Source organism: Trematomus bernacchii, unplaced genomic scaffold (genome assembly GCF_902827165.1).
Source record: "Trematomus bernacchii unplaced genomic scaffold, fTreBer1.1, whole genome shotgun sequence".
Taxonomy (NCBI): domain Eukaryota; kingdom Metazoa; phylum Chordata; class Actinopteri; order Perciformes; family Nototheniidae; genus Trematomus; species Trematomus bernacchii.
In genome coordinates, this window is record NW_022988043.1 from 21,249,283 (window position 1) to 21,261,254 (window position 11,972).

At 41.9% G+C, this 11,972-nt stretch overlaps 1 protein-coding gene across 1 annotated transcript; it reads right to left on the reverse strand.

The window, feature by feature from the left end:
- Positions 1–1,273: 1,273 nt before the first annotated feature.
- Positions 1,274–4,760, reverse strand: LOC117472533 (testis-expressed protein 43-like). The gene is made up of 4 exons (XM_034117787.1): positions 4,726–4,760; positions 2,160–2,268; positions 1,417–1,586; positions 1,274–1,319 (listed from the first exon to the last, which is right to left on the reverse strand). Exons 1-4 carry the CDS (start codon positions 4,758–4,760, stop codon positions 1,274–1,276), a joined length of 360 nt encoding a protein of 119 aa, XP_033973678.1.
- Between the last annotated feature and the right edge of the window lie 7,212 nt (positions 4,761–11,972).

Below are 11,972 nucleotides of genomic sequence, written 5' to 3' on the forward strand. Positions count from 1 at the left end.
ATAAATTCACATGTTAGCTCATTCTGTATTATTGCATGTCTTTTTTTACCTGCTATGCAACTTTTGCTGTAACATATTTTAGCCTCCTGGAGAAGTTGAGGTTGTGTTCCCTTCTGACTGAGCTACTGCCACCCAAATTAAATGGACAATGACATTGTTGGTCAGAAATAAATAGTCCGCGAAAATTATTATTAACTACAGTAGGAATACGTCGCTGCACTTGACATATAAGTGCTAATTCCTGATGCAGGTGGAATATATTAGATCTTAATAGACTTACAAGTGGATAAGTGGAATAAAGTTAATATTTAATCATGCTTTTGTCACAACTTTCTCAATATAGTGCCCGTGTACTTCTGAACATGCACATTTGTCTCATTCATCAGGTTATGTCATTCATCTATTTATTTAGATGATGTCTTTATTATTAGATGTACTGTATATGTAGATCTATATAAAGTATACATTTTCTAATGGCCATGATACTTTACAAAACTTCTCGGTGTTCCTTTTTGTTCTCCGTAATTTATACTTCAGATTTGTTCACATTTTCATATTTCTTTTCAACAGTCATTAGATGATACAATACAAAGACCTATACGTAAGACAAGACATTGCGAGAAATACTCAAACGTATGTATTTCTTCAATGGTTTAAACCAGGGGTGTCAAACTCAATTTCATCGTGGGCCACATTAGCATTATGGTTGCACTCAAAGGGCCGGTTGTAACTATATAATTTATACATATATAAATATATAATATATATATATCAAATAATGTATATATTATATTATTGCCTCTGAATTGGATTATTATCGGATAGGGTAATAACTTCGTAATTAACTACGTCTGAAAGTAGAAGTCCAGGGCAAATAATTGCAAGTCTCTTCAGTGCGCATGTCACAAAACGAGATGCATTGTGGGACATGTAGTTTATGGGCAACGTACTTCTGTAAAGTGGCATGTAACCGTATAATAAACGTATTATATTCTTTCAGAGCTCTTGCGGGCCACATGAAATGAAGTCGCGGGCCGGATTTGGCCCCCGGGCCTTGAGTTTGACACCCCTGGTTTAAACCATGCTAAAACAAACTAAATAAATGTTTGTATTTTGTGAGGCATCCTGGTTTTTTCTTTTTCAAATCTAAACTGGGATTGATTCTTCTTTTGAAAACTGAACCAAGGGACCATTTCAATTTCCTATATCTGTATAAGCAATAGTAAAAGTTAAGCTGTGCAGATGTGTTTATTCATATTTGTGTGATATGCCTTCATGTTTGGTAGAGGCGCCTGGTGGTCACCACAGAGCTGTTGTATCTGCAGCAGAGTAAAAAGATGTCAGAAAATCATAAAACATTTACCTGAAAATGTACAAACAACACCTGTTTTTCGTTTCCTGTCTGAAGTGTTTTACCTGGAGAAGTGGGAGGAGTGATGAGCTGTCTGTCCTGATTGGGTGAGCAGAGCAGAGGAGGAGGAGGAGGAGGAGGTGGGGGATTCCTGACTGTGGCAGAGACGTTCCCGACCACAAAAACATAAAGACTCCTCAAGAGGAACCACAGGGATCTTTGTAAGAGCTGCATTCTGACACACACACACACACACACACACACACACACACACACACACACACACACACACACACACACACACACACACACACACACGTGAGTGGACAGTTAAAGGGGCCCTATTATGCTCAATTCCAGGATCATATATGTATGTAGTGTCTCCACTGTGACATGTCTCCATGCTTTAATGTTCAAAAAGCTCTTTATTCTTCTCATACTGCTTGTGCTGCAGCACCTCTTTTCACCCTCTGTCTGAAACCAGAGCCCAGTCTGCTCTGATTGGTTAGCTGGCCGGCTCTGTTGTGATAGGTCAACAGCTTAGAGATGTCCCGCCCTTTAGCCTATCACGTATGGGTTAGAGCTCTAACAAATAGAAGCAACAAGTGTTACATAGTGATGTCACTATGTTGCGGAAGTAAACAAAGGAGTCCAATGGAGGTGTTTCAAGAAACTCCCTCTGGAGGGAACACAGGGCCTTTACATGCACAAAAAACGATATAACACTACAGGAAAGGGAGAACCCCCCAAAAGTATAATAGGTCCTCTTTTACAGTGAGGTGTGTTTGATTCCCTCTCTGGTATCTACCTTCATCAAGAGCCTTTGGTTCTTCATGTCCTGTTTCCATGGCATCACATACAGTTTGGGGATCATGGGATGTTGGGCGGAGAACGTAGGGGTGTGGGAACAGGATCGTCTCAGAGTGACCGTGAGAAAAAAGTTTACTTAGCTGTGTTTAACAAATGTTTACACTTTATTAAACTGAAGTTGTATTAATTTAATTAATTAATTAAATGCAATACTTCAAAGATGCTGTTTGTCATGGAGCAAGCGAAATGCAGACTAATAAAATAAAAATAAAAGATTTAATGTGGAACTATGATAGGTATAAGTACTTGAAATGAATTATACAAAGGAAATAATTTATGAATAATTGTATATTGAATATTGTATAAGGACATATTGTAATGTTTTATCAGATGCGAGTGAATATTGTATTTTTGTATCTTATTATTACATTGTATTTAATGTGATTTCTCTTGACTAATTTATGTAGTACAATTTTGAGGTTTGATTTCACTTGGGTACTTAATTTCAGGCTTCTCTTGATTTCTACTCCCCTACATCTCAGAAAGAAATATTTGCATTTTTTCAACCACAGTAGTTACTTTGCAGATTAAGATTCATAATTCAGAAAATAATCAACTAATCCTTTTACGATATATTGTTGAAGGTGAGCTACTCAGCAGTATATAAAGTAATTTAAATGAGCATCACATTTACCAGCTTTAACATTAAAGGTGGGGTAGGTAAGTTTGAGAAACCGGCTCGAGATACACTTTTTGTTATATTCCATGGAAAGCTCTTAACATCCCGATAGCAATGAATATCTTAAGTGCTTTGACAAAAAATCCATAAAAAAATGTCATCTGTGGAAGCCGTAATACTGTAAAAAGCACGACCAATCATTTTAGCCGGCCCGGCTAAAATAACTGGATGGCCTACCTGCCTGTCAGCCTTCCATCTGTGCACAAACTTATCTCGTGCCCTCATTGGTCATGTGCGCGTTCGTGTGTGTTGGAGGAGGGGCTCTGTAAGGAAGAGGCAGATTTGTTCCGGCTGTGTATTTTCAAATTCTAGCGCACTCGAGCTGGTTTCTCCAAAATTACCTAACCCACCTTTAAGGTAATTATCACATTTATGCATCAATGATAACAAAAAAAGTCAGTAACACTTTATATTAAGGTACACAAATTAACCATCAACTAGTTGTTAATTAACATGCATATTAGCAGTATATTGGCTCTTTATTAGTCATTATAAAACACGTATTAATGCCTTATTCTGCATGACCATATTCTACATTAGTTGAGAGTTTTTCCTCAATAACCCTCTAATTAGTGCTTATTTATTGCAAGTAAGGAAGTTGTTGTACATGAGTTTTGGTCTTAATATGCTCTGCTCAATATGGGCCTAATAAGGCAGTAGTACCACAAGAATAGTACTTCTCCCATAATAACACTTAACAAATATGATCTATTCTTATGTAACAAGACATGAAACTATAAGTGTTAATTGTGTCTAAATAACTCAAAATTAGGTATTTCTATCTAAGAATATGTTCCCTATTTTAAAGTGAAGTCTTGTTCATAACCAATAAGCTATTAGTTTGACTCTAATTGACCTGAACAGGTTCCCTATTCTAAAGTTGCCTCCTCTTCACACTTTGTAAATACATTATAGCACACAACTACTGACATTAACCTCAACAGTACATGATCAAAGTAGGCACAAGTTGAAATATCTGTTTTATTAATGAACCACTAAAGAGAGGTTCAGACACATACCAAAACATATCAAGTTTCTCCAAGGCTGAGAACAGCAGCCTGTACTTTTTAATAAAAACAGATTTTTTTTAACAGATTTTATGTGTGATCATACTGTGTGACCTGCTTACATGTACTTACACAATAGGTGTACTGTTCTCTCTCTGTGTTGTCCTGTCTCAGTGTGAACATAGATTAAACAGCCAGCCAAACTCTTTTGAGAGCCAGGGAATGAGCAGCCATGCTCCTTTATTGACTTATTTGCAGTCCACTGATATTCAAACGGAGTGAAACTATACAAAAATAAGTCACTTAATGATCTCATACATGCAAGTGTAACATTCACAGATTAACACATAGGACCGCTAAGTGTAAACAAGGTAAATATAGCTAATGCTAGCTGTGCAATAAGCATTTGTACAAGCTATTATGGCTAATGCTAGCATGTATGCTAACGCTAACGCGAATGCTAGCGCGAATGCTAACGCATTTTCTTATTGTGTTTAAACCGTTTAAACATCTCCAAATGTCATCACATAAACACAATACATGTTACTAATCCTTACAGCGTAAGTGTAAGGCTTACACTTAAGTCATTGCTTTCTGACGGACTTGACCCTTTACTCTTCAGGTTGCAAAGGGTAAATTAGTGCTGCTAATATGCATGTTAATTACCAACTAGTTGATGGTTAATTTGTGTACGTTAATATAAAGTGTTACCAAAAAGTCTCAATGCTTCTTCCACTACTGATAAAAAAAACTGTGGAAACACTAAAAGATAACATAATAAATTGTTGCATTTCACTGCTGCGCTACAGTTTACTCACTCATGTTGGTGAGAGCTCCCTGCGGCACCGGCCATGTTTGTTGACAGTCAGGGTTGCCTTAGAAACCTCCCAGTGCATGGTGGGTAGAGGGTAGTATTTCAGGAAGGGACATGGTTATACAATTGTGAATTGTTGGTAAAGACTGACTGATTGATATATCTTTGGCAATATATATATATATATTTTTAAATGTGTGTTAACTTAACCCTAACCCAGTGTCGTTTTTACAAAAAAAGCTGCAAAATATCACTTCAATATGACAAAAAAACTAAAAACGTCTTCCATAAGGTAAATTAAATCCTTTACCTTCGGAAAGTTTTGTCATGGGTATGTTGACTTCAGGTTTTCTTTTTTTCACACCACCTAAACATTGCTACTTTATCCACATCTAATTGTATCACGTGGCTTTGCTGTATACTCTATTCTGATTGGTACATTTGGGCATTTCCAGAGGTTGCTAATTTTTGCTAACACACTGTTGTTAAGGAAAACAAATTGTTGCCAAGAGGATCAAGGTATGATGTGCAGTCATATCAATATGCAGAAAGAAGTCTGGTAAATTGACTGCAGCTGTGGACAACACACATTAGTTGTCTCCATGAGGAAACACAGTTTTTAAAATACTTTTTGAATATTATGTTGAATATTTGTGGAGAGCGCGACACTTTGGATTCATGATGGCTAAACTGTCCAGAGTTAAGAAGCTCAAGAGAAGGAAAGAGGTTGAAAGAGAGCGCGGGACGGAGAAATCAAAAGAATAATTCAGACAGGAAGTAAACACTAAAGGGAACAGCAGAAGAAGACAGACAGGAAGTACACTAGCTGTGTCCCAATTCAGCGACCGCATCCTCTTGAGGATGCATTCGTAGACCGCATACGTCACTTCCGCCGAACGAAGGCTGCCCAATAAAAAAAAGAAGACAAGACTCCTCCGAATGCGGCCCACAAATGCGGCCTACTTTTCCCAGATTTGGGGGATACATCTGATGTATCCTCCGCGGTCTAGCATATCCCAGGATGCAATGGGCGACGGTGACGAATGAGTTTTTTTTAAAGAAAATGGCTTCCAACGTACCGGCAATGGCTGAAGCTTCGGCAGGTGCTGGATTTGTTTTTAAATGTAAGTATAGGGTTTCAACTCACACAAATAGTAAACGACATGAAACAGTAAACCGATTTAACTTTTTTATTTAAAGATACGGGCGATTGGAGATGTCTTCTTTATATTACTGTGTAGTGATCACTCATTTACTCATGTACATAATTCACTCATGGAACTACAGGTGGGGGGGTATTGTTTCCGCACGGACATATGTGTTGCCGATTGTATTTATTGTGTGCCCTCCTGGCTTCTTCCTCTCTTCTTCCCGGGCTGCGACCCGACAACATGTCCGTTTCTGCTGCTCATTAAAGTTCCCTTTTGCACCTTCGATGCACCGCCTCCGACTCCTATCTCTCGGCACTACATTGGTGACCCTGACATAAGTCTCGCGAAGGATCCGAGACTGAACCGAACACGGCAAAAGATTTTTGGGGACGTCCGTGGCTGCATCGTGCGCACGGACTGAGGCTCGGTGCGCCCTCCGGAATGGCCGCGGACGACGCTCGCCGTTTCCACGGCTTTTCGGCACTGGGGGACAGCACGCCTTCCATGGAGACGATACACGACCATGCCTGGTTTATTCGGGACATGCGGCTGTATGTCCGGCTGCGCTCGCTAACACGGCTAACGGACAGCTAACGGCTAACGGACAGCTAACGACTAGCAGCTACCGGCCAGCAGCTACCGGCCAGCAGCTACCGGCTGACTGCTTCCATGTCGACATCCAACTGTTAGCCCTTTTTTTGTTTTGTTTTTGGTGCCTGAGAGGAGGTTCGACCATGTCTGGTCGGCCTCGTGTGGACCCTCTCGTTTTTTTCACCGCCTCGACGGTGGCTTCGGACGTCGCCCATGCCTTATTCGGCCCGTGGGTGGCGCGCTTCTGGACCCCGTCTCGCCTCGACTCCACGGTTTTGGACGTCGCCCATGCCTTCCTCGGCATGGGTGATGAAGGCAAGCGCGGTGGCGCGCTTCGGGACCCTGTCTGGCCTCTTCCTTCGCCTCGGCAGCAGCTTCGGACATCGCCCACGCCTTCATCGGCCCGTGGGTGGCGCACTCCCGGACCCTGTCTGGCCTCTCCTCTAACCGCGGCTCACGGTTTGCCTCGACGGCGGCTTCGGACGTCGCCCCGTCTGACCCCGTCTGACCCCGTCTGGCCTCTCCCCTGTCCACGGTTCCTTCCTCCCGGGGATGCTGCTCCTGCCCCCCGGGGATACCGCTCCATCTTTCCAGGGACTTCATGCCCGCTGCTGTGCCTTTGCCTGCGGCCGGGCAGCGCTCCTCCCTGCTGGGGACCACCGGGATATTCACGCCCGTCCCCACGTCGCAACACAGTGACCCTGCTTTCTGCGGCCCCCTTCCGACGGCCCGTTCCATGGCCCGGCCCTCGCCGGCAGCCCCGCCCTCCTCGGCCCCTGTGGTGCTTCCTCCCGGACGCGAGGATTGTGTCCATGGTTGAATTCTGGGGGGGCTTGTGTAGTGATCACTCATTTACTCATGTACATAATTCACTCATGGAACTACAGGTGGGGGGGTATTGTTTCCGCACGGACATATGTGTTGCCGATTGTATTTATTGTGTGCCCTCCTGGCTTCTTCCTCTCTTCTTCCCGGGCTGCGACCCGACAACATGTCCGTTTCTGCTGCTCATTAAAGTTCCCTTTTGCACCTTCGATGCACCGCCTCCGACTCCTATCTCTCGGCACTACAACATACATAAAATAATATGAAGTGAAAATATATCGACATGTTGTAAACCCTGTTTGGTTTTCATATTGTTGGGATTCATTATAAAGCTAATTTATTTATTTAACTGCTTTTGTTATACAAATCTTACTGCAACAATTTGTTTTGATAGGGAGCAAGGAGCAGACTGCTCAATTTATAAAAATGCGTGGGGAGAATGAATCCCTCTTCACCGGGCCAAATTCTCTGCGAGCATCGCTTGGAGGTAAGGCACAATATCCAGTTTGTATCGTTCTAATATCCTTATTTTATTAATCATCCCTCATTTCATACAGTCCATTCTAATTAGACAACTAGTATATGGGTCAATGCCTTATTTCTTTGTTGTATTTGTGTAGGGATGTCTCCATGCCACCATTAAAAAAAAAAAAAGGATTTCTTCCTAAGTGTGTGTCTCCTTGTGACATTGTTATTGTTTTATTCATAATACTAGATTTTTTACTATTCTCTCTGTGATTAGGACGGTTTCTTAGTCTTAAAAAAAAGATATAAAGTATGTGAGTTTTACAAGTTAATAAACACATTTGCTGACATTTGTTTATCTGCTGGTGTTTTTTTTTTAACTGCCATGACTGTTTTACTCACCCAGGGTCAGGAGAGGGAGTCGGTGGGAAACTCACTGCTGCAACTTGGCCATGGTTTGTCCAAATGGATGAGGTATTAGGACAGAGGTCCTCCATCTGCCCGCCTGTCCTAATATCCTCTATTCCAGAGGACACGCCACGGCCAAGTTCAGCAGTGGGGGACCAAGAGGAGGACGAGGACGAGGATCAGGTTGAGGCAGGGCCATCACGGCCTAAAAGGAAAAGAAAGGATGGGCTAATGGACCTCATCAGAGAGGACATGAAACAGCAGAGGGAGGCAGAGGAGAGGAGAGCCCAGGAGAGCAGGGAGAACCTTAATAGGCTTTTTTCTCTCCTAGAAAAATTAGCAGATAAATAAATAAAAATAAGTAATGAGCAATATGAAACGTATGATTTATTTTATGGAACAACATACAAATAAAACAACATTTAAACTATATACACATTCAGGCTGAGCAGGTAGTCCCAGGTGGTGCTGCTGGACCTGGATGGGCTGCCACAATTAGGACCCTGGTGTCCTCTGATGGTGGGTGGGGCTTCATTTGGGGTGGTCTCCAGAGTGTTGGGGATGCTTCTCTCCACTGTACATCGGATTGTCCATTAGGGCTAGGGTTCGCAGGGCGAAATCGACGGCTGAGTGTCACTAAGATGTTTTCAGCAGCAGATAAGAACAAAAGATGTATATAAATATTGCACAAGGTTATTTTATCACAGCTCTTCAATTGTTTTACATACCTTTTACACATAATCGTGGTCATCAATGTTCTCTTCTGGGGCCATGATGTCGCCGGCCCCAATGCAGATTGTGGAGGACGGCACATGCTGTTATGACCTGAAATTTTAAAATTGGCAGAAATATATAAATATATATATATATATGTTTACCTCCTCAAAAAAATAACTTATGTCAGATCTACAGTACTCTTCAGTATTATTAAAATGTCCTAATGAGTGATTACTTACTTGAGGAACAAAGGTGTGGTGCACCTCCAGCGCTTGCAGGAAGATGCTCCTGAAGATGCTCCTGAAGATGCTCCCGAAGACACGCTCGTTGATGGAGCGTGCCTTCGGTACGTGTCGATGAAGCGGCCCTGATGGTCACAAACAGCCTGCAGCAAAATTGAGCTGAACAGTTTCCTGTTTTTAAAGCAGTGACCATCAGGGCCGCTTGGTGGCACGATGCGGACATGGCAGCCGTCCATTGCTCCAGCAGCTTTTCTGAAGGCTCTGTGTCTGGCCAGCCCTGAGAACCCACGCGACACAGCCTCCAGGTCTTCTGCTGTCCTGGGGAGGTGGATGACCTGGTGGCGAATGGCCACCACCTCCTCAGTCACTCTGTGGACAATCCGATTTACAGTGGATCTAGGCATCCCAAAAACTCTGGAGACCACCCTGCATGATGCCCCACTTGCCAGCCAGAACAGGAACACCAGGGTCTCGATTGTGGCCCCCCAGCCGTGTCTCCTGTCCTGACCCAGGAGGTCCAGCAGTACTTTCAGGGACTCCCTGCTCAGCCTGAAATCAGGGCATGTGTCCTGGTCATTGAAAAACCTGTCCAGGACAGGGAGACTTAAGTTGATCCTGCAGTACAGGGGCCTTGGCTGGTAGAGGGAAAGGTTGAGTAAAAAAGGGTTAAGTAAGTGAAGAGCATATTTTTTTTCTGTGTTTATGTGTATAAATATATCTCTATCAAATCAAATCAAATCAAGTTTTATTTATATAGCACATTTAAAAGCGATTTTTGGTCGAACCAAAGTGCTGTACATGTAATAAAAACACATTACTACAATCACAATAAAAGACAATAATTTACAACAGAAATATAAAAAACAAAAACACAGGGAATAGTCAGGTGTCATCCTCCGCTCTGACTAGAAGGCCAGAGAGAAAAAGTGTGTTTTTAGAGAGGATTTAAAAACCCTATAGTGTCTGGGCCGACCTCACATGGAGGGGCAGAGTGTTCCAGAGCCTAGGGCCAGCTGCTGCGAAGGCTCGGTGCCCTCAGGTTTTAAGCCTGGTCTTGGGCACTATCAGCAGCAGCTGGTCAGCAGACCTTAAAGCTCTGGCTGGGGTGTAGCGCTGGAGGAGGTCGGCTATATAGGCCGGAGCCAGCCCATTTAGTGCTTTAAAAACTAATAAAAGGATTTTAAAATCAATTCGGAACTGAATTGGAAGCCAGTGTAGTGAGGCCAGAATTGGGGTGATGTGGTCACGCTTTTTGTGGCCAGTCAGAAGACTCTATCTCTATTGACATGTTTATATATATATTTATGTGTGTATATATCAATAAATATATATAGGCCTATATACACTCAAGCTATACTCAACCTGAAATTACATTTGTATCAGTATTATATGTTGATAACATTACTGTTAGCTAAAAATACAGTACATACATATATTCTGTGTTTGTGTATAAATATATCTCTATAGACATGTTTATATATATATATATATATATATATATATATATATACATATATATACATACACAAGCTATACTCAACCTGAGAAAATAACATTTTAAACATGTATTATAGGCTAATATTAACATTACTGTTAGCTAAAAATACAGTACATATATATTGTATACTATCCAGTGTTTCCCCTATATACATTCAGCAGCGGCGCAGCGCCACGCTTCTACGGGGGCGCCAGCCAGGTACCAGGTATTTTTTTTTGTATACATTAAAATAATAATACGTAGCGTTCGCGTCATCGCCATGGAGGAGCACACAGCCTCTGTGAGCGAGCGAGACAGAGAGAGAGAGAGCTAGAGAGAGCACACCTTTATCTATTTAATATAATTGTAAAAAATAAAGTAAGAAATCATTCCAATGTGTACTATAGGACAGTGAAAAAAACAGTTTAAAAGGGGAGTGATTAGTAAAATATGCATAAACAAAAAGAAAGAATGCTAACTAGGTAACATAAGATAAGAATAAACAAGTTTAAATGATTTGTTATTGGTTGTGATCATATTCTAAAGATGTTTGGATTATTGAAAAGTATACAGCTCCCTTTCATATGAGTGTTGAGAGCTGTATCCATAAATTCATTTTGTGCTCAGAGTGCACCAGATTGATGCATTTCACTTCAACATTTAAAAAAAACTCTTCCCGGGGGTGCATGCCCCCGGACCCCCCTAGAGGAGGTGAGGTCCACCCCCAAATAAAGCAGGTTAAAATAATTAAATTGCATACATTTTATTTTGATTGTTTGTTATGTGGATGTATAGTATTTGTGTTTGATTTAGCAAAATACACCTGTAGAGCCTCAAGAGCCTTTCTTGTGCTGGCAGACACATAGTGTAGAAACATATTGGCGGGGCGCACTTCGCACACACAAAAAAATTCCACGCGCTCCGCGCTCACTTTTGAAGTTTGAAAACAGTTTGAAAATATTTTGCCTAATGTCAGAAATTATTACCACCGGCACTTGTGACTGCAGCTGGTTGCTAGGCGACGGGGGCGGCAAAAGGTAGGGGCAGTAACTGCCGGTGACGTACCAGGAAATGCTCCGTAGACGTCTCATTTCGCAGGCTGGGTCCTCAGGAGGACGCAGCCTCTGAATTGGGACACAGCTAATAACAGGAACAACAGAAGAAGACAGACGGGAAGTACACACTAAAGGGAACAGCAGAAGAAGACAGATAGGAAGTAAACACTAAAGGGAACAGCAGAAGAAGACGGGAAGTACACACTAAAGGCAGGAAGACAGTATGGGCTCTGGCAGTGTTTAAAGACCGGTTAATGGACTTGCACTTGGACGGTTACAATTGTTTCTTGGCGGAAGCAGTACGATCATTTTTAAATCAA

Coding starts and splice junctions, on each gene's coding strand:
- LOC117472533 (XM_034117787.1), bottom strand. CDS start 4,760: ATGGCCGGTGCCGCAGGGAGCTCTCACCAACATGA. Junction 2,269..4,725: donor GGGAGCTCTCACCAACATGA/GTGAGTAAACTG, acceptor GGTCACTCTGAG/ACGATCCTGTTCCCACACCC. Junction 1,587..2,159: donor ACCAAAGGCTCTTGATGAAG/GTAGATACCAGA, acceptor TGTGTGTGTCAG/AATGCAGCTCTTACAAAGAT.